The 23,743-nt window shown below is 32.8% G+C and overlaps 3 protein-coding genes across 3 annotated transcripts; all 3 read right to left on the bottom strand.

The window, feature by feature from the left end:
* Window positions 1–273: 273 nt before the first annotated feature.
* Window positions 274–3,422, bottom strand: LOC140825784 (wall-associated receptor kinase-like 8). The gene is given in 3 exon segments (XM_073187740.1): window positions 274–960; window positions 962–2,745; window positions 3,141–3,422. Coding segments are annotated over 2 exon segments (2,178 nt in total). The 5' UTR covers window positions 2,675–2,745; window positions 3,141–3,422; the 3' UTR covers window positions 274–495.
* Window positions 3,423–5,465: 2,043 nt separating this feature from the next.
* On the bottom strand, window positions 5,466–8,302 carry LOC140825785 (protein MANNAN SYNTHESIS-RELATED 1-like). Its single transcript, XM_073187741.1, has 6 exons — window positions 8,096–8,302; window positions 7,389–7,530; window positions 7,203–7,273; window positions 6,952–7,037; window positions 6,071–6,650; window positions 5,466–5,946 (listed from the first exon to the last, which is right to left on the bottom strand). Exons 1-6 carry the CDS (start codon window positions 8,198–8,200, stop codon window positions 5,665–5,667), a joined length of 1,266 nt encoding a protein of 421 aa, XP_073043842.1. The 5' UTR covers window positions 8,201–8,302; the 3' UTR covers window positions 5,466–5,664.
* Window positions 8,303–12,306: 4,004 nt separating this feature from the next.
* LOC140828118 (protein MANNAN SYNTHESIS-RELATED 2-like) lies at window positions 12,307–15,366 on the bottom strand. The gene is made up of 6 exons (XM_073191100.1): window positions 14,797–15,366; window positions 14,130–14,268; window positions 13,930–14,000; window positions 13,749–13,837; window positions 12,871–13,450; window positions 12,307–12,732 (listed from the first exon to the last, which is right to left on the bottom strand). The coding sequence occupies exons 1-6, from the start codon at window positions 14,899–14,901 to the stop codon at window positions 12,451–12,453; spliced, it is 1,266 nt and encodes a 421-aa protein (XP_073047201.1). The 5' UTR covers window positions 14,902–15,366; the 3' UTR covers window positions 12,307–12,450.
* Between the last annotated feature and the right edge of the window lie 8,377 nt (window positions 15,367–23,743).

Genomic DNA, 23,743 nt, shown 5'->3' with positions numbered 1-23,743 from the left:
AAAATTGAAGAAGAATTATACGATAAGTGAAATTTGGTGCAGGTTAAGCAAATGATAAAAATTCCAGACGGGTTGGCTCCTGTTAGCATAAGGTATATAGTCCTAAGTCCCAACTTTTGGACACGCCTTATTCAAGTCCTTGAAGTTCACCACATATAAGGATATTGTTTATTAATTATTATAATAATCATCAATTTAATTACATCTAAGAGAATAAATTAAATTAAATTAAATTAAATTAAATATCTAAAATACAAAATGCCCCCAAGAGAGTAAGTTTTTTCTTCTTAATTAATATATACAAAACATCGTTTACTCATAGAATCAACAGTTTATTTGCGTTTATATACTTTATGCATTTGACATTTAACTCTATTCTTTATGGATCTAAAACGAATGATACGTATTAGAGACATACACCGAGTGTGCACTTAGCAGTGACATACTTTAAACTTTCAAGAACTTGATTTAAGAAACATGCAATAAATGAACTCTTTATGGTTGTTCCATGAAGATAGGATGAATATGGGCTGATGATGTGGTGGAATTGAAGGAGGAACATGCATCAATTGAATGGAGTGCTTCGTCTTCCTCGTGATCTTCATGCCGAAAAGCTTTCGAAATCTTAATTCCTTCCAACTCAACTGCTACTTCCTTCATCGTTGGCCTTTTCTTTCCATTCATGTGGAGGCACCTTCTCGCAAGTTTTGCGATGGCCACGATTTCTACTTTTGGGCCTTCTTTGAGCACCAGAGGATCAAGAATGTCGAACAAGTTGTCTTCCTCCATTGACTGCAAGAAATGTATGGCCAAACTCTTTCCTTCTTCTGCTCTAACCGTTGAGACTGCCTTCTCCCCAGTCAAAAGCTCAACCATGACGACACCAAAACTGTAAACATCACTTTTCTCCGTGAAATGGCTCGATCGGAAGTACTCTGGATCCAGGTAACCAAAAGTGCCCCAGAACTCTGGTGGTTAAATGAGTTTGGTCAATGGCAACTGATTTTGATGTTCCAAAGTCGGAAACTTTTGCCCGATATTTTTCATCCAAGAGAATGTTCTGAGACTTGATATCCCGGTGATATATAGAAACTGATGTGGCCGAGTGTAAGTAAGATAGAGAGTTAGCTACATCTGTGGCGATGCGTAAACGCATCTCCCATGTCAACGGGAATTCATCAGTAGGATCATGGATATGCTGAAATAGTGTGCCGTTGGGGATGAACTCGTACACCAGAAGTGGAACTTTAGTCTCTAGGCAACATCCCAACAGCTTGACAATGTTTCTATGGTTTATTTGTGATAAAATGACAACCTCGTTAATAAATGTTTCGAAATCACCTTCATTTATACTCTTGGACTTCTTAACTGCCACAATCTTTCCATCTGCCAACATTCCTTTGTAGACAGTGCCTTGGCCGCCGCGGCCAAGCACACGATTTTCATTGTATTGATCAGTGGCTTGTGCCAAATCTTTTGAGCTAAACAGCTTGATTTTCTCTACGCCTTTTTCAGAAGCAAACAGCTCATGTTGTTCCAACAATAAGCCACCATTTCGTCTGAAGTTCTTCAATCTGCGATTAGCTCTGATTTTTTTAATCGCGACATTAAAAAATGTGCACACGGCAATGATCAAAAGTAAGGCGTTTAACAAATTACCGATTATGATCATTGCAAATTTCACTTCCTGATATCCGTGATCATTTTGATGCACAAGATCACATCTGTGAGACCCAGGTGTGTTGACACAAGTGCCGTTGCAGAAATGAAGCATTGTATCACTACATTCATCAACGTCGCGGCAACCTTCCAGTAGATAAGGATTTCCCTCAAATCCATCAACGCAAGAGCATAATCTAAAACGTCCTACGTCAGTGTACTTTTTATAATAACCAAAATGATCATGGTATTCACGATCTCTATCAACGCAACGAGCATTAACGGAAATGATGGGGTTCTCTGGTATCCACTCGAGTGCCAAAGTTGCAAATCTAAATTCTTCATCAAATGGATTTAACAAATCATGCTGAAAGCCTTTGAACGTCTTATAATCCCTTTGGAACCACGCCTCCTCAGCAAGAAAAGCATATCCGCAAGAATTAATATTTTTGCCTAATGGCTCAACGCTTAGATAAGTAAAATCAGGTTCTTGAAGCCCTAGTGTGATTGAAATCTGGCAGCAGTTAACACCATTGCAACTGTTGAGTCCTGTCGTATTGGCATCACAAATGGCCATGCATCCACCGATAGTGGTCGACGTTTTATTAGCACGCAACCATCCCGCATTTCGGCAGCCTAAAACAATCAACTTATTGTAGGATTCAGAAATAATAAAAGGACTTCCCAGTAATGAATTAATCAAAGACATTGTCCGCTGTTCAACAGTACATGCCATTGGTGAGATATGCTGTTTCACTTTAACCATGCCTTTCAAGGAAATATTGACTATTTCCAAATTGATTCTGCTTAGGAATGGGATTGAAGAATTTTGGCAAACTACCGTGAATGATGAACTCTCACTGCATTTCGAACCAATCCCAAATGGATAGGGAATGGTGATATTCCCACACTTTTCTGGGCACCCGGGCTTCGACAAAGATACCGATTGAGACACTATACCCCAGCGTAGTAAGGAGATTAGTAAGAAAGGAAACCCCATTTTCTTCTTGGCCATGTCCGGCTGATCAGTTGCTTAAACTTATTAGTGATCTGCAGATAGCATTTGGATATAATTTAGTCTCAGACCTATAAAATGTCAGATATGGTCATGTTGATCAGTTGGAGAAAAGCTTTGTATTTGGTGCATAAATTATGTTACTTTGAAGTTAAAGCTGCACTAAAATAATACAATGAAGTGAAGATTGACTTAAACTACCTAGCAGAACATAGCAAAATAGGGTTTGCAAATTGCTATGAGCTTATTTTCTTTAAGTTTTAGAAGCTAAATAGCATTTATTAATTTTTAAGTGTGTATGAAAACCCAACCAATCGTAATTACTGTTTTTTAACCAATAACTCAAGTAAACAGCCGTAACTACTTAACGTCATATAATAGATAAACTTCTTAAATTCAAGAAAATGAATCATGCGATAAATCAAACATACATGATGATAAATTTCTTGGGTTTTCACGCGGTTACCTTTTTCTTGTTTATCTCCCAAGCAAAGATGATATATATTGAGGAAGACAAAATCGAGTGCTCGTGCGGGAAATGTTGGAGTAAATCAAAAGTGTGGATGATATTCGATCATAGACCTGTTGGAAAAGTTGACAAGTTGTCATTTTAAATGTGTTAATGTATGGTTAATGGTTTTGAATGAAAACACATAATTCATTCAATTGACGTGCAACGCCATTTGACAAAAGAAATGAGGCTGCAAGATTAAACAAAACGTCTTCTTTGTATGCGCACAAGCGGAGCTGATTTGCCTCAATTGCAGATGTTCCAAGATGAGAGAGCAACATCAAAAGAGAGGGAAAAAGAAAAAGGGTTTCTTGAGTTTTGAGTTTTCACTTGTTTGATTTTTATAAATTATTTTTCTCAGTTATACTCGGTGTTGAATTTGTGAGGGAATGAAATATTCTGAATACACTAGTAAGATTTCTCCCCATATAAAAAATTTATAGTATCCGTGAATATATAGCGTATATTGAATGAACCGCGTAACTTCTTGATATATATTTTTGTTAATTATTTTTTCCTGTATTTTGTTTTATCAATCGCTCAGGTGTAATACATTACATTCATAACTAGACCAAATATAATGATAACCAAAAATTAATCGAAATATTGAGAGTCTAACATGTAAATTCAATAAACCAAATAAATCACTAGGGATAATTTTATAGTAAAACAATGCACAAAATAGATAGTTAATTTTATAAGTTCAAGCACATACCTCTTTTCTAGTTTATGATAATCATGTATTGTTATTATTATTATCGAATTTTGTGTACTTATAGATTCTAATCATAGCTTTACTTTGCTTGGAGTGTCTACTGGGCATGGCTCATCATGACTTCCATGGTTGACTTAGAATCTTGAATGACGATTGCCTAAAGGAAGGCAATACCACAAATATTACGCGGTGCATACTTTTCAACCCTAAAACTTGGAAAATCAGTCCTTTTTTATGGAAAACTCGGCCTTTGATTCAATTCTTGAAATTGTAAAACAATTAAAAAAACAATATGTCCACACTATAGAAATTTAAATCAAAGACTTGATTTGCATTATTGAAAATTGGGGTTATGCATGGGAGTATTCATAACTATTATATTTTTTTTTCAGTTCTGATTATTGACATGTAATTGAATTTAACAATTGGAACATCATCAAGTGACATATCATCGAATAAGTCGGCCTCTCTTTGATTTATACAAATTTAAATTTATTTAAAATTACAGATATTTAATTTCTTAGTACAATATATTATCTAACGGCATCATAGTTATGCCGTGGCCGCTCAACAAAGCAATTTTTTTAAAAATAAAAATTCAAAGAACTAAAACACAAACTTAAAGAATTAAAACATCACAATTATATTCGGAGACTTGCTAAATTTTAGAAATAATTGAAACTACAAAAGGACACTAGCTAGTATATTAATATTAAAAAAAGCATTTGAATCTTGATTTACAACTAAAAGAAGAATTACATTTTTGGATGACCAAAAATTATAATTGTCGACTGGACCAAATGGCTTTTTTTTTAATAAAAAAAAATTCATTTTCAGTACTCGTACTCTGATTATTTTTGTATCTAAAAAATTTAAAACATAAAATATCCCCTAAGAGAGTAAATTTTATTTATTATTTAGTATATTAAATGTATACTCTTATTCACTCTTAAAAAATTTAATAGAATCAAATATAATTTTTCTTTTTCACTTATATATTGTAATTTTGTTTTTCTCGCTCTAGAAACGTAGAGGGATACACACAGAATGAGTAAATTAGGCAGCCTAAAAACGGAGATGAGTATGCATGTTCTAAAGTTGAGACAATGCATGTCTTTTTTCATCCAAAAATTGTCAGCTGCTCAATTTTTCTTCTTTTCTTTATAATTTTACATGTGTCATTATATTATTTGATTTACCGAATTCAAATATATTTTACATTCTCTCATTTGAATCATATACAATTCACGGTTCACTATAAGAGAAAACAAAATACAAGAATCATGGTGATAGGTCCTCAAAAAAAAAAAAGTATATAGCATCTTGGAACAATTTTAATTTGTAGAAGGTTGGTAATTATTGTTAACAAACTTGAGAGTTTTCTCTCATGTTTTTATTGAATATATCGAACTTATCAATACAGTTTTTCTCTCATGTTCTTATTGAGAATTAGAATGTAAATATCTTGTTTTTAATGAATCGTTATTATTTCTTAATTCCGCATCTAGCTTGATTGATTTTTAAGTCCTAAGCAAATTAAGAATTTAAAATATTATTCTCATGTTATATGGCATAAATTAAAGATCAACACAAAAAACATATGTAGATATTCGAAGACAATTACGTACAACGCATAGTCGCTACACTTTATGAGCTGCGGGCGAGTTTAAAAAGCAAAGTTACAACAACTCTTTATAAAGCTACCAGGATCTCTTATTCATAGGTCGACACAACACAACAAACAGCGATGCATAATCCTTAATTTTAACAAAAACATGAGTGCGCATCATGGTTCTTCTTTTGTATGTAGAGGGATAGGTGATCGACGACAGAGTCATTAGAGGCACCAACTCTCTTGGTCGGAACGAATACTCGTGTCCTGCCGGAAGCAATCCTTTGCCCCAAGACGCTGGAATAGAACCTGCCGATGACTGATGGAACGAACACGTCTCCTTGCACGCATATGAAGTAGTCGATTAATCTTTCGTATTCAGGAATTTCTGAGTTTAAGAACTTTGCCTTTCCATAAGCCGGCATTATTACATCCTGGTATGGCAAAGTATTAATAGTCAAGATTAGAGGTTTATTTTGTGGTTTTGAAAATGAGATCAAAATATCTTCAATTTTTTTTAAAGATATTATGAAGTTTAATTATATAATGTTACCAGACCTTAGTGAAAGTGTTGGGAAAAGCATTCCTGAATTTTTTGAGACCACCACCCTGCCATCCTGTCTGAGTTAAATACACAGTTGCCTGTTCTTTAAACCCAATCCTCGTCAAGAACTCCGCCATCTCCTCCTCGTCGTAGCACCGTTTACCCCATGCATCAGACTCCTGACAGGTCTTTTTCTGCAACATTTCCGACCTTAAGTCGACAGCGACAAAACGTCCCTTAGATTTCTGGCTCAGGCTTCGCATTGCTCCCACCATCGAATCGACGAGTCCTTGCAACTCAGGTTGAAGTTTAAGGCTTTCAAACATAGCCAGGCATTGGTGTGTACTTGCTAACTTGTTTTCTTTTGCCTCTGTCATCGGTGAAGAATTGAAGTGAGTGACAATCCTCAAGTTTCTTTTGGCACGAAAAACGGGCTCGATTTCTGAGCTGATGAAACCCTCCGAAACTCTTTCAGGGATCCTCACGATGGGGAGCCTCGAGTTGGATAGTTCAATGGGTGGATCCTCGTCAACTCGGACTACTACCTTCAAGGTTTTAACGAAGTTTTTGACATCGTAGATGTCTCCGAAAGACCTGGAAAAGAAGTTGTATCAAGTTTGTATATTACGAAAACAAAACTTGAAATGCGCCTCAAGTGGCGGTAGAATTTTGTAAATTAGCACGAAAGAGCTATTTATGGAAAATCACTAAATTGGATTTATAATATGGCCTAGTTATAATTTGGTCATAATTATTATAGGGAGATTAATTTTTGGCGAATTAGATTATAAAAACCTCATCTAGACCAATTTAATCGATGATTTTTGGAATTATTCATAGTATTTCGTACTTTGATCAAAATTATGACTAGAAGATTTTTCATGATGAGACTTACTTTTTTTCTGCAGATTTGGTTCCTTTTATGTCAGGAAGTGCAAGTGTTGCACCAAGACGCCTTGCTACTTCCACGGCATTTGCTACCTGAGATACAACAAACACAATGTTTTACAAGTTATTGGATTTAATTGTTATTTTTCACAAACCTTAAGAGAGGTATATGAGCAATATTTAAATATAATTGGGTGTTTTTGTTAATTTGACAAACTTTAGAAGAGAGATATAATTAACCCTAAAATTTATTAAAACCTGAGAAGCATGAAATTCAGGGCCATGAGTCAAAGAGAAAAGGATGTAACCATTTGACTGATCTTTTCCTTCTGCATAACAAACAAATTAGTAACAAATATTAATAATAAATCTTATTAAAAATTGAGATTCTACACACAATTGGATTTCTAATAAAATATATTTATATCTGGAAACCTAACTTACTGAATGTTGGTTTCCAACAACGTTTGGTGGGTTTGTAATGTTCCTGCCAAGGGCCGTAACTCTCTTCAACCAGAATAACCTCGGCGGTTTTCGAAACTTTGAACTCATTTTCAGCGACTGTGGGCGATTCTTGCGCGGTTTCCTTCATTAAACAATTGAAACTTTTTTTGAATCCATAATTATATATGCACTTATTGCAGTTACAATTGTTGAAATTTTATCTATCTCTTCTGCTCTAACAATTATTTGGAAATTTATGAAAAAAATGGCATAAATTTTTTCTATGAAATGTGTGTGAAAAAATTCTGAAAATAGTAAAAGATTTACATTTCATACATAGATCACTTCAAAGTAGGAGACACCAAATAAAATTTTCATGTCTCAACTAAAAGAAAAAAGAAAAAAATCAAGCATGATAACCTTGATGATCAAGAAAAATGTGCCCCCCCCCCCCCCCAAAAAAAATAACTCTAAACTATATACTAAATTTTTTCCTTTTTTTGTGAAGCATGCAAAGTGACACTAACTTAAAACTATTTTTCAATAAATCAACTGATTTACCAATACACTCATTAGTTGATCTTCAAGCTGCTTTGAAAATAAAACCACGCCCAAATCATCGTTTTAAATTCTTCTATACTTAAATAATAAGCTGTATTATATTAGTTAATCGATACAACAGATTAGGAAAGGTTTTTTGAACTTACAAAAAATGGATCAATATGGTCCCTCTTGATCATGTTTCCCAGCATTATGAACATGGAAAATGTAAGGATTGCAGCCATCACTTGCCTCAAATCAATTATCACCATTTTCTCTGCAATTCCTTGCCTAAAACACACACCCCTTTATATATAAATGCTAAATACACACAAGAACCTCAGGGTTAGAGTAGGGATCTGTATGAATTTGTCTGCATGTATTGAGCAATTAAAGAAGTTGGTAGGACGGATGGATGAAATTAGTCGAGGGACGTCTACACGTGACAGTCGCACGAGTTGCACCGATATAGAGTAGTTTCGAAAGGCAGAAAACACCAGAAAATCGCTTAAATTTAGAGTAGAGAAGACAGCCAAGAGAGACAGCTCGCACAATGCATGCAATGATGTGAGCAAAGGAAATAAAATCCAAATTATAGGAATAAATTATTATTATTATTATTATTTTTTTGCCTTCGGACTCAAAAAGAACCCTGGTAAAGGAAGTTTTGACTTTCATCCTCTAAGAAATTAGGGGAAAAATTTAATTGGCAGTGTCTTATATATAAAAGAAAATAATTTACTTTATAATTTTTACAACAATTAAATTATGATTTTTACAATAATTAGCAGTGTCTTAGTAAAAGAAAATAGTGACTTTCATCCTATTATTCGATTATGATTAAATGAAGCTATTTTTGTAAGGTTGAACTGGTTAATATCGTGATTAATTTACTTTAATAATTTTTACAATAATCATAATATAATAATATTGTAGGTTAATACTTCTTATAGATAATATTTAATGTCAATTATTTTTGTTTATAAAATTTATCTATAATTTATTGTACTATCTTTTTTAAAATTTGTCAAGGCAATTGTATTAAAAAAAAGATTTAATAAAAAAAATGAAAGTTTTTTTCGAATATCAATTAAAGCACTATTGTGTCGTATTATAATCTATTATTGTGTCTCTTTATCATGTCATGGATGACTCACAACTGATTACATTAATCAAAAGTAGCATTACTTTTTGGTCTTGTAATTTTTTTTTCACTTTTGATCGTGTTAACAATGAATTTATGTTTTTAGTTATTTAACTTGCATTTTTTCCATTTTTGGTCCTATTACGGTGGATGTTCATTTTTAGTCTTATAACTTGTATGTTTTTTTTTTTTCATTTTTTATCATTTTTTTATCAGAATTCATCGTGTGTGCTAGAAAAAATGAGCAAAAATGAAAATAACATACAAGTTAAAGTACCATAAATATAAAAAAAAAATACACATGTTACATGATTTTAATTTAAAATTAACCGTAACATGACCAAAAGTGGTAGAATTGCAAATTACATGACAAAAATGAAGCATATCCTTTAGAGAAATAATTGCAAATTCTTCAATGTGAAAGATGACAAAAGGCAGGAAAACATGGTTTGTTTCAACCTACTGCCTGCACAGACAATGAACGGTCCAGATCACTCCACATGAGTGTTCCGGGCCCACCTCCATGTAAAAAAAAAAAATTGACTCGGAAAAATCCGAGTCCTTGGATCGACCCTTGCGGGCAGTGCCCGCAGGGGTAGGGTCGACTGAACCGGAAAACATGCCCATGAAGAGAATTTAACGGAGTATAACACATTAAATTAAATTTAACCATATATATACACATTGATGATAAATTACACTCGCAGACGGAAATTGTAAAGAGGCGATCTGGGTTTTCATCCATCGTTGAACTCATTTATTATCGTTTTTGTTTGATGTTGTTTCCAACCATTATTAATAAAGAATATATGGTTGTATGAAAAATGCCTGTAATCGTGTCGTTTTTATATTCTCTTGAATTTACACTTATGTTATCCCAATTTTAGGAAAAAGTTTAAGGATTTCTTTTGGTCTAACTATGAGTCTTTAAAGAAAGGACTAGACACGGATATGTATATTCAGTCAACTGAGGCATTGATGTCGCTCCTCCTCGATGTTTAAAGAAGAAGAATTGCCCCTTGCAAAAATTGGGTTAATTATTAACCAAACTGATCTATTAATCTTATTATAAAAAGCTGAATAGAACGATGTTTTTTAAAAAAACGTGACAAACCCAATCGATTACAAAATCAGATATATTTAAAAAAAAATCAAAAAATTAAATGACGAGCCAATTTTTTTATTAAAAAAAGGATACATGTACAAATTTTCTAATAAATCATTATCATAAATGTATGATGGTAAAATGTACCAATACAAAAAATATCAACTCTTTTCTAAAAAAGAAAAAAAAAATTCCGTCGATTTGTCGAATATAGTGTTCATAATAAAAGAAACTAATCATATGCATGAAAGAAGATTGCATGCATTGGTACTTCTCTTGTATAAAATGACTGCGTCATTTCTATATTTTTGCCATTTTCACAAACAAAAAAAAATCAGGGATTTATAAAAATTAAATTATATCATGGAATACATGCACGATTATTACACGGATCTAAATCAGTTACTATGATGGTTTCTTTCTATGAAGTGCTAAGAATGCCAGCGAATAGAAAATTAATATTGATTGCCAAAGAGAATATAATCTGGAAAAGAAACTGTGTAAGAACCTGATATTAAGAAGTTAATGCAGAACCTACTTGCTTCAAATTTGGAATTGAAACAGAATAGATTATTCAAAGATTTGACAATAATATAGATAATTTAGTGATTCAACTGCAACGGGTTCTACACGTGTAACGCACGTGCTTAGCGCGTGCTCTTTTCTAGTAGTAATAATAAATAATAATTGTCATTGTTATTGATAGAAAATAGGCAGCATTTACAAAATTCACAACTCCTAATGAGCCACGAGCATCTCTTATTTAGACGCAACAACGCGACAAACAGACATGCTTAATCCTAAATTTCAGCAAAAACAGTTCACATCATATGGTTCTTCTTTTGTGTATAAAGAGATAGGTAATATAATCACTGATCAGTGGCAGAATCATTAGAAGCAGCGCCACTTTTCTTTGCCGGAACGAACACTTGTGTCCTGCCTGAGGCGATCATTTGTCCCATGACAGCTAGCTCAAACACGTCGCCTTGCACACACATGTAGAAGTCGATTAATTTTTCATATTTTGGTATGGTAAATACACGTTATGTAATTTTTTATATAATTATCATCGAATAACTGCACGAATTATGTTGGTTTTTTTTTCAATATAATGTTAACCATAATAAAAAAAATATTGACTGCCTAAGCGAATATAATCTAGAAAAAAAAACTATGTGGAAGTACTTAATATTAAAAAGTCATTGCAAAAACCAGAGAGTTAAATTTTGAACGATAACAAAGTACATTATTCAAAGATTGAATAATAAAATGTATTATTCAATGGTTCGACTGCAACGGTTTCCTCCGTGCTATGCACGTGCTCCTCACGTGCTCTTTCAAATAATTAAAAAAATTTGCCATGTTGCACGTGTAGTGCACATGCTTTTTTCTAATCATAATAACAAATTATAAGTGTCGTGGTTACTATTATAATATTTGAAGAATACTAAGTTTAGTCCCACGCCTTACAATGCAAAAGATGACACAAATTTCTAATGAGCTGCCGGCATCTCTTATTTAGACACAACAACACGACTAACAGTATGATTAATCCTTAATTTCATGTAATGCATGCAACCACACTAAAAAAATAGGGTTTTGGAAACTGTTCTATAACCCGTTTATAAAATTGTACTAAATAGGAAAACCAGTTCTATTCATTAGCTTTAAGAGCGGTATTAATAATCTCTCCAAGTACTAATACCGCCTCTATAGGACTTCAGGAGCGCCGGCAACAGGACCGGTCCCAAAACGAATGGTAAAAGCGTCGAAGCTGCTACAAACTGCTCCTGATGGTAAAAAAAACCACTCCTAATGCCCATTTTTTTGTAGTGAATTAACATTGAGCCTTTCCTTGTAAAACTCGAATTTCATGTACTTTAGCATTCTTCCACAATAAACAAAGGAAGACATACATCGTCGAGATACGATCTTCTTCCTGTCTAAAATACTTTTCAGCTATTTGTAATTGTGATATCTAACTTAATTGCATAGAAGAGGTTATGGAAGAAAAATCTCCAGCAGCCCTAGTGTGTTTATCAGTATGTCATCGTCGTCGTCATCATTATTTGATCATGCTAAGTTATAAAATAAAATAACAACACAACTTCAGCATACATTATACGACATTTAATTATGTTTAGTCACAACTCATTATGAGTTGCGAGCGACTTTACAATGTAAACGTTACAACTGATCTTTATGAAGTTCCGAACACACCAAATATTTATAGTTATGCACGATGATACGACAGACATGTGTCATACATAACTTCAGCAGAAACATGAGTGCGCGTCATGGTTCTTTTTCTGAAGGTAAAGGGATAGGTAATCATCGGCAGAATCATTGGAGGCACCAACTTTCTTGGCCGGAACAAACACTTGTGTCCTGCCGGAGGCGACCCTTTGCCCCACGACGCTGGCATAGAATCTTCCCATGACCGCTGGCACAAACACATCGCCTTGCGAGCAAATATGAAAGTCGATGAATCTTTCATATTCAGGTATTTCTGAATTCAAGAACTTGGCCTTTGCATAAGCCGGCATTATTACATCCTAGAATGGCAAAGTACTAATAGTCGTCAATATTTTAGGTTTAATTTGTACATTTGAAAATAACTATAATATATTATCTTCTAAAAAATTATTTTAAAAAAAGAAAATATGAAGTTCGATTATCTTATGTTACCAGACCTTAGTAAAAGTGTTGGGAAAAGCATTCCTGAATTCTTTGAGAAAGTCACCCTGCCATCCTGTCTGAGTTAAATACACAATCACCTGTTCTTTAAATCCAATCCTCGTCAAAAACTCCGCCATTTCATTCCCATCATAGCACCGTTTACTCGATGCATCAGCCTCCTGGCAAGCCTTTTTCTGCATCATTTCAGCCCTCAAGTCGACCGCAACAAAACGTCCCTTAGACTTCTGGCTCAGGCTCCGCAACGATGCCACAGTAGAATCAACAAGTTCTTGCAACTCCACCTGAAGTTTAAGGCTTTCAAACATAGCAGTGCACCTGTATGAACTTGCTAAATTGTTTTCTTTCGCCTTTGTCCTTGGTGAAGACTCGAAGCTAGTGACAATCCTCAAGTTTCTTTTGACACGAAAGATGGGGACAATTTCTGAGTCGATTAAATCTTCAGAAACACTTTCAGGGATCCTCACAATGGGCAGGCTCGAGTTTGATAGGTCAATGGGTGGATTCTTGTCAACTCGAACTAATCCCTTCAAGGTTGTAACGAAGTTGTTGACATCGTAGACATCTCCAAAAGACCTGAAAATACCTTACATGCAGTAGGTTTATTATGACAACAAAAAATTAATGCAATACGCCAGAGGTGGCTGTAGAATTTTGTAAATTAGCACATACTGACATCATTGCTGATACATCAGTATTATTATGAAATCGAACCAAAAATTGAAAAAACGCCAATATATTACCCTAAGATTAAATTTTGACTAATTATCAAACCTAATCTAGATCAACTTATTGGATGCTTTTTGAAAGTTTTCCTTGTATTTACAAATCTGATCGAAGTTATGATTAGAATAATTTTCATGTTGAGACTCACTTTTTTTCTCCGAATTTGGTTCCTTTTATATCAGGAAGTGCAAGTGTTGCAGTACCAACACGCCTTGCTACTTCCACAACGTTAGCAACCTGAGATACAAGCAACATAATGTTTTTTAATATTTGTATGTGTATTTAAGTATGTATTTCTTAAAGACGGGCAAAAGAATTTTAGGAAAAACCTGAGAAGCATGAAATTCAGGGCCCTGAGTCAACGAGAAAAAGATATAGCAATTTGACTGATCTTTTCCTTCTGCATATAACAAACAAAAAATTATTTTAAAAATTTAATAGTAATCTCTTATTAAAGAAAATATAACTCAGATTCTACATAAAATTGGTTTTCTGAATAAATATATCTACATTCCGAGATCAAACTTACTGATTGCAGGTTTTTTCCAGCAATGTTTGGCGGGTTTGTAGTGTTCCTGCCAGGGGCCGTAACTCTCTTCAACAAGTCTAACATCAGTGGCTTTCGAAACTTGGAACTTGTTATTGGAGGCTCTGGGTTGCACGGTTTCCTTAACAAATAGTAGAAAATTGATTAATTCATCATATACATGCAATTTTTACCGTGACAACTTCTAAATTTTTATCTCATCTTATCAATCTTTAAAAATCTATGAAAAAATTCCTTAATTTTAATTTCTATGAATTGGAAAGTCATTAATTTCAGAAATTAGTAAATATATTTCCGTTTCATGCATAGATCACTTTCAAAAAAGGCAACACCAACAAAATCTTTGATATATGAATTAAAAGAAAAGAAAATTCAATTAAGCATGATAATCTTGTTGATGATGAAAAAACTGCCCTTAAAAATTAACTCAAAACTATTTTTCAAAAAGTCAACTGATCTTTTACCACTTATATATATGTGTTCAAGCGGTTTAGTCAAAAGTGGAGATGCAAAAAAGGGAAATTATACATGCCCAAATTATTGTTTAAAATTCTTTTATACTTACCAATATAGCTCAAACTATATATATCAATGATAAACTCTACATTTAATTGATAAAACAGATTAGGAAAGGTTTTCTTTAACTTACAAAAAGTGGATCGATATGGTCCCTCTTGATCATGTTTCCCAGCATTATGAACATTGAAAACGTAAGGATTGCAGCCATCACTTGCCTCAAATCAATTATCACCATTTTCTCTCTTTTTCTATGCAATCCCTTGCTTAAAACACACAACTCTTTATATATAAATTCTAAATACACACAAGAACCTCAGGGTTAGAGTAGGGATCTGTATGAATTTGCCTGCGTGTGTTTGATCAATTAAAGAAGTTTGTAGGACGGATGGAGGAATATAGTCGAGGGACGTCTACACGTGACAGTCGCACGAGTTGCACCGATTGAGAGTAGTTTCGAAAGGCAGAAACCACCAGAAAATGCTTAAATTTAGGGTGGAGAAGACAGCCAAGAGACAGCTCGCAGAATGCATGCAATGATGCAAGCAAAGGAAATAAAATCCAAATCATATAAATAAACTTTTCTTTTTTTTCCCTTCTTTCTTACTTTTCCTGCTCATAAAGAACTCTGTCAGCTGCTCTTTTCTTTAGGTTTCTGAAATTTTGATTTCGATCAATCTAAGAAATTACTAAAAGAATTGAATTTAAAGTGTTCTTAATAATAAGAAAGAGATATATGAAAATGGATTTCCCATTCAACGTTGGAGAATTAAATACTTTTATAGAGTTGTGTGGAGTTTAAAAGTTAATATATATTCAGTTTAGATTTTTATAATCTCTACAGAAGTCTATTGATATCTAAAATAAAATTTTACGGTATTTTCAAAAATCAAGTACTTCAACCTTAACTTTTGAAAACTTTATAAAAGATATTCAATATTTCCATTGACTTTTAATTGGTCCATGAAATTCTTTAAAATCCAAACATTAAAACATAAGCTACAATTATAAAATATCAAAAATTATCAATAGTTTAACCTAAAAAATGGGTGGACTTTTAAACCCTTTATCATGTGTCTCCCACTCTTCTCCCTATCCATTACCTTCAACTTAGGTACGCTTCTCCCTTCAAATCAAATTTCTATATACATATTAGTTAATGTTTCTTTTCTTCTTCATTTTTATCGTTTCTTATTCGATTCAGATAGAAATATGTTCTAATTCGGTGATTAATTAGCTTTTCACAATTTTAATCAAAAGCGATATTTTAAAAAGTCATAGATTTGAATTTTTAGAATTTTGGCAATGGGAATTTTGAAATTGATTTCATGATTTTTAATATATGATTTATATATAGAACTAATTGTAATATTCGATTATTATAATAAAAAATCGAAAAAGCTGGATACCATTTTATTTTTAAATAGTTGAACAGACACGCAAGAAATATGGCATCAAGTTTCGATTACTTTATTGAACAAGAATAATTATTGCACCCAAAATTAATGATATAATTGAAAAAAGAACTTGTTTTTAAAAAAACATGTTTAAAACTATTTTCTTATTTTATAATTTCCAATCTTGAAATTACGTAAGATTTAAAAATACAGTTATGAGTTTTTTTAACAAAATTATCATGCTGCATATATGAAGAAAAAAAATCATTATATTTTAATAAAAAATTTATTGGCAATATGTACAATAGAAAGAAATAATAATTTATTTTTAACGATATTTTACACCACCAACACAGACATTCGTAAGGAAACAATAAACCTTCAAAATTAGATTAAATTTGAGGTACGTACAAACAATCAAAACCGAAAATCAAACTGAAATTATCAAAAACCAAAATAGAAATCGATCGATAAACTATTTAAACCAAACCATATAAACCAAAATTTACTGTCCAGTTCGGTTTTCCTGTTTAAATCGTTTAATTAACAATCCTAGCTAGTAATTGCTGTTATTTGGCTTAAACTTGAAAATCTACACATGACAAAATCCTTGGCCAATAGGCACCGTATGAAACAACAACAGTACTCATTCAAGATCGGAGAGAGATTAAAATCTCGGATGACCTATAGAACATTGAAATCAAGTTGGATGCAGAGAAAGGTAATAAGTATACTGTATATATCAAACTCTAGAAGTCAACCAAAGTACAAATGCTTTCGTTGTGGTCATTACAAGAAGGAATACCCTGATATAACAGTGGTGAAGCGTCTATTGTTCCCTAATAATTCAGTTCGCAGATATTTTTCAGAGCAATTAAATGAGCTATATATGTCAAACTTTACTAGCAAAAGCAACATGTATTATCTTAAATGCTTGTTTTCCAAAATCCTTTTGGAAAAAAGCAGTAACCACAACTTATAATAAGCTCACGAGCTTAGATAAATAAATACATAAAGCTAAATAAACTTGCTTCCATCCACCATTTTTCTAGATGAACTTGCTCCGATGCACATGACCTATCAACTTCCAAGTCAGAAAATATACTGTATGACTTTCCAAATATATGTCCAACCTGGCCCAAACTATGAATCTATGATATAATGTAACGACTAACGAAAAATTAATAATCTAATGACTGTAATTTTAGCTCAAATCTATTTTCCGGAGCGTCGGTCGAGCTTGAGCTTGAACTACTTGTTAGTACAAAGATGAAAAATATCATTTAATATTTGGGAAAATTGTGAAATTGGTCCTGTAAGTTGGCCAAATGGTTGTTTTCGTCCTCTAGCTAATTAGTTAAGTTTCATTTTTCGTGAAATAATGTTTTTCTTCTGTAAATTTAACTTTTTCATAGTAAGACACCTTAGTAGCATCAAACGCCATGTCAAAAATTATTCATGTCATATCAGCAATATCCAATATCGTATCGGTACCATTAAAGAAAGAAAAGTTATTATGCCAAGACTTAAATGTTACTAACTAGATAACCAAAGTCACTATTTTAGGCCAGTTAACATAACCAATTTGTATTTTCTCTTTAAACTTGGTCGTAAAAACTAGTACGTAGTTGACAAAATAAAGGTAAAAAATTATGATTGAGTGAAAGAAAATTTAAAAATAATGAGGGCTGGATTAGAGCCTTGAGTTTGAGTAAATATTTGACCAATATCAAGTCTATATCAATGATACAGAACTCCATAGATAATGCATGAGCTACGTATTGATATCCATTTTGCACAGAAATCTCACGATAATTTTTGAGCCAGTCGGAAACCATCGCTCGTTTTCGCCGGAATTTGTGAGGAAACTCTCGGTTTAAGTTTCCTAGGCTTTAATTCGAAGCCTTGACGTATTTAGGGTTTCGAAATTTGGGTATTTTGAATAATTTCGAATTCCAACAATTGATATATGTTGTATTATTGATTTTAGGTGAATTATTGAGTCGATTCGAGGTATTTATCGATTTTTTCAGAATTAGTTTCTGAATTTCGAATTTTCAGATTTATAAATTGGGATATTTTGACTTTTGAGCTGTACATGCACTAATCGGACACCGTTAATATGTTATGAATTGAAATTATATTCGTAGAAATTTAGTGTGAATTTTGGAATTAACTTTGAAATTCCTTTATTATTTAATTAAGATAGGAATTGATTGTGCATAATAATTGTTGTCCACATGATGGGAGTTTCGAGAAATTTTAAGATATTTTGTGATAAATTAAAGTCATTTGAGGTACGACGACTGTTTTTCATTACGATGTCTATTATTGACCGTGAGATGACGTTGAATATTGTGGTATGAATTGTGGCGTGCTTTATGGTGCTTCTGTGAATCCGTGTTGCATTCATTCTTTATTAGTTGATACTATTAGTGCATAGCATTTCGATCCTTGACTCCTTTGATTGCTATTGATATTGATATTGATCTATCAAGTTGTTGCCTCATCGATTGAGCGGATGGATAGGATTAGCACTCCTGATAACTTACATGAGGGCTGAGCGGGTAGCTCACGTACCCTCGATGATACGTGCATGGATGGGTGGCGACTTGATGTTACGTTGCTACGTTCCTGGCATGGGGGGCCACTGTTACTGTTTGTTGATGCGATTCATTTGGACTCCGTTATCAGTTGTTACCTTTCACGCATTGCATTGCATCGCATTTTACTTGGTTTTATTTCATGTCAGTTATATTTGTCGTAATATTACTAGTTCGTCTTAGTGGGGCCTTACCCCTCGTTTCTTTTTATGATGTGGTTGTTTTTTATGCCATAGCAGGTTATCCAGGAGGATTTGACGCGTCTGGTGGAGCGTCAGGTAGTGGTGCCCAGTCGTCGAGTCATGGTTGAGAGTTCCCATATATACTATATTATGGAGTCATACATTTACCGGGGAGATGCCCCGTGTAGCTGTACTGTTATTTTTACGATGTTTTGAATTGATAGTTGTGTGATCGAGCCTTGCCGACTCTGCATGTGTTTAGTCCTGGCCAGTGCGGCTATAGGTTGTGAATTGATGTTATGACTTTATTTCGAGTATATAAATATTTGTGTTGTTTGGAAATTTTTGGGATGTCTCATTTACGAATAGGTAATGCCGAAATTTCTGTAGGCCCAAAATAGAAAATTTTAATCGCTTTCGCTGTTTACATAAATAAATCATGGTTGTTTGATCATTAAATATTAATCAGGAGCACGGACCCCACACTTCTTGCTTTAAAATGAACCTGAGGTGAATATGACGAAGTACGAGTGGAATTTCATCTTGATTACTAATTATTCGAAGCACATAGCTTCGAATTTTCAACTTGGCTACATCAAATTTGAGCAGGAAATACAGTTGATGATGCTTTTTTACTTAATGTTTTTTTTTTCAAAGGAGACGGTACCACTTATTTTTCGAAAAAAAAAATTTGTTTGATGAACTGATGGTTTTCATGGTCTCTGTAGATTAGATAAAATGTGGTTATTTATTCAAGTAATGCATCTAAAGTCTTTCACTATGTGTGTGTGTTTTTTTTTTTTTGCTAAATGATCTCTACAATTTTGAACTATGGTTTATAATTTTTCAAATAAGTACTGTTCCCTTTAACCCCCTACAACCAGTATCTCCATCTGGCCTGATTAATATGTGGAGATATTTTTTGTTACGTTAAGCGTCAAGAAAAAAGTAACACACTCAATATTTCATGTATAATTAAATTCATATAATTCAAAATGATCATTAAGAATCCGTAGCTAGATTAGATATAAAGAAACACACTCAATTTTTTGTTACGTTTTGTTTTGAAAACTTTCGCTCTCGTATTTATAAAGTTGGGTCTCAAATTTAATATCTCGTCTTATTTTTGGGATGATTGTGTTGTTGTTCCACGAGACAGGGACATATAGACGTAGTAGTTAAAGTGATTACACGGCTCCAAATTAATCAGTTCGTTAAATGATAATTTAAACTAAATAAAATATGTTAAATGGGATATTCCCCAATAAAAATATAATATTCGAATGTATATTTTATATATAAAAAAAATCTTAAAGTCGGGTAAGAAAATAGTAGACCACTGATTGATAAAATAAATGTACGGACATGATACGGTGGCTTTATTCCAAGGGTAAAATTCAAATGCATTGAACGAGAAGGAAATATGTACCTAAGTCGTACAACGGTACAAGTGCTAAACAAGAAGTCATTAATTCTATTTTTTAGGAAATTTATTTATTCTATAAAGTGATCGGTTAAAATTTCCACATCTTACGTCTAAAATTTCGGTTCTTCATATTTTAATTACAAGTTGATATTGAAAATATATAAATTTATCGTTGAATTGTTATCATGCGGGTACACCATAAGTACAACAATATTTTAATAGTACATACTTAAGTAATTTTTGTCCTATTAGATAGAATATTATATATATAGATTACGATGTGTCTTAAAATGAAGTCAGAATGACTTATTTATAGGAGTAGTTCGGAGGCTCTGGAGTATTTTTGTGATTACTTGTCATGCTCGTTTTGACACGTCATCGGACGATGGAGATTGGAGGATCCGTTCTTGAGTTCGGCCGGAAGCTCGAGTCGACACCTCAACCGTAATTAGGATTGGAAACACTGAACTGTCTGGTGGTTTCATACTGATATGTGGTAGTTCTGAAATAACTGCTGAATAATTACTTCAATTTGTTTAATTAATGATGTCGTAATAATTTTTGAAAGATAGTTTATTCATATTTAGAACATGCGGTCGTGGATTATATCGTAATAAAATAAAGAGTGAGTCTCATGTGAGACCGTCTCACGGATCATAATCTGTGAGACGGGTCAACCCTACCCATATTCACAATAAAAAGTAATACTCTTAGCATAAAAAATAATAATTTTTCATGGGTGACCCAAATAAGATATCTGTCTCACAAATACGACACATAAGACCGTCTCACACAAGTTTTTATCTAAAATAAAATATAGATAAGATCATAGGTATATATTTAAAAAAAAAAAAAAAAAGTATATCTTCAACCAAACGAATCGCTCCAAATCATTTGCTTCACCTAATTCAATTGTTTGATTTAATTTTGTCCATCAAAGAAATCAGATAGACTCCATATATATTTAACTCGGTCTGTTATCATCAAATGTAACTCAATTCGATTAAAGTTACAATATCATATATGTTGGAGATGCCCATAAATCAGAAATAAATTGAATTTAATAAATCACTCGAATTCGATGGTAATTAATTACAAATTATATTCAAACTTGATATGAAACCCATTCCCCGATTCAAAACGAACATTAAGAATGTCGAGACTGGATGTCAATAATGCATTACGTAGATAATTGACAAAGATACTGTACGGGCATACAATGGTGGCTGCAGTATTATATTCAAAGCGGGGGGAAAATTAAAATACGTTGAAGGAAAGGGAATTAAGTTATACGTAGTCTTGCAAGTGACCACATGCTGCCGAATTATTCAGAGCGGTTGAAAACTAATTAAAAAGCCATTAAAGAATTTGATGACTCATAATCACATGCATGCAAGAATCACTTCCCATTTTTAATTCAAAAACAATCAATTGCATGTCCCACACCATATCTCTCTTGTTTGAATTTTTGGTTCTTCTTATTTTAATTGCATGTTGAAAATATTTTATGGATTATCTCAAATTAAATAAATGTACCATTCAATTGTTATCATTCGTTACATCGAAGTACACCTATTTCTCTGCTGATTATATTTAAATAGTGAATACTTTTGGATAAGTGATTACACACCCTTAAACCAACTTATTTGAAATATTTACGATAAGAATAATATTTTTGGCATAAAAAATAATAATTTTTTTTAGACAAAAATTTATGTGAGACGGTCTTATTGGTCGTATTTTGTGAGACAGATCTCTTATTTGGGTCATCCACGAAAAAATATTACTTTTTATTCTAAGATTATTACTTTTTATTGTGAATATCGGTAAGGTTGACCCGACTCACAAATAAAGATTCGTTAGACCGTCTCACAAGCGATTCACTCTTTTTTTTATGAGTGACCCAAAAAGAATATATGTCTACACTATTTTGTCTCTATTATGGCTTTTAAGTAATGCGGATATAATATATGTGAATTTAAGACATATATAAAAAAAAACTTAATGAACCAAATAAAAAAAAGACCAAAATTAGATATTTATTTAACCTCCAGAAACCCGGTTGGAAGGCGTCCCCGCGATGCTTAGACGTCGACTTCATAAAAAGAACACGTAGCACATAAAATGTGGACATGTGATAATAATAATTAAAAACAACACAGAAAGTCCAAATGGTGATCATATTAATATATCATACTAGTCTTTATCCAATTCCTTACGAATCACAAGGAAATAAAATTCCACACACAAAAAGAAATTAATTTTTTTGTCGCATATAAAGAAATTATTTGCCACTGCCTTTGACTTCTTAAGTTTTGCTCTTTTGTCCTTTTCATCCACCTCGTTGGTAATTTATTATCGTTGAAATACATTTCTTTTCGACTGTTGTTACCCTGTTCTAACAGTAGATTAAACAACCATCACAAATTTCAAATTTTCTTTTCATGACATCAGATTGGATCTTACGTAATTGACCTAATGGTGGTCCTTTGATATAAACAATACGATTGGGTCATCTCATTCAGGTTGGTAACTTCAAAATTCATGAATTTCAATTCGAGGTGTATCATACTCTAAACTAATAATGGGAAATTGTTTGTTTGGTTAGTTGTGATTGTCTCTTTGTCATTTTGGTTCTCAATGTTTGAGCTTTAGTCCTTTATCTTTGTTTTTTTGAGCAATTTTTGTCTTTTTCCGATGTGGCGTCATTGTAATATCGATGTGGCGTTGACGTGTTAAGTGTCACATTAATATTCTTGATGAAAATGACTGAACTTTTCGAAATTCGGAAGACACATAACTAAGATTGAAATTTAACAACATAAAAGATCAAAATCGCAAAATGACAAATATATAGGACTAAAAAAAATTCACCTAAATAAATTGCTTTTTCGAAAATTAAATATGACATAATAAACACGCAGTTTTGGGGATGGTGACGTTGCTGCTGATGTTGTTATTTACATTTTTTGGCTTGAGCTGATGTATTTTATTAGAACATATTTGCACCATTTATGTTTCAATTTCTGGTTGTTAGAACAAACTTCCTTTTTATAGAATAATACAGTGTTTAATTCATTTATTTATATACCACGAGATTTGTTTTTTCTGAATTTTTTATTTAGAAGCGAAACACAACTAGCTTTCGCGGGGCGGGATAATTAGGATCAAATTTCCGAGTCATTAGATAAACAAAATCTTATTTAAACCGATTTATGCCTTTGAATTCCTATGCGTTAAGTTAATTTACTATATTAGTTGGATCAAGCCAGACTCTTCTACATTTAAAACATTATTAATGAAAAAAATAATGATGATTATAATTGTTGAATAATAAATGGTAAGACCAGCGGTTTTCTCGGGCAAGCTGGTGGCCAAGCACAGAAAACCGAAAAGTTGACTTTTTCGGAGCTGGTAACGTTAATACGCAGTACACGGAAACTTGGACTTGCCATTCGTCATCCCCACGCGC

This window comes from Primulina eburnea, chromosome 3 (assembly GCF_022965805.1).
Source record: "Primulina eburnea isolate SZY01 chromosome 3, ASM2296580v1, whole genome shotgun sequence".
In the NCBI taxonomy this organism is placed as follows: Eukaryota; Viridiplantae; Streptophyta; class Magnoliopsida; order Lamiales; family Gesneriaceae; genus Primulina; species Primulina eburnea.
Note: the sequence above shows the minus strand (reverse complement) of the source record. Positions and strands in the feature narration are given on the sequence as shown.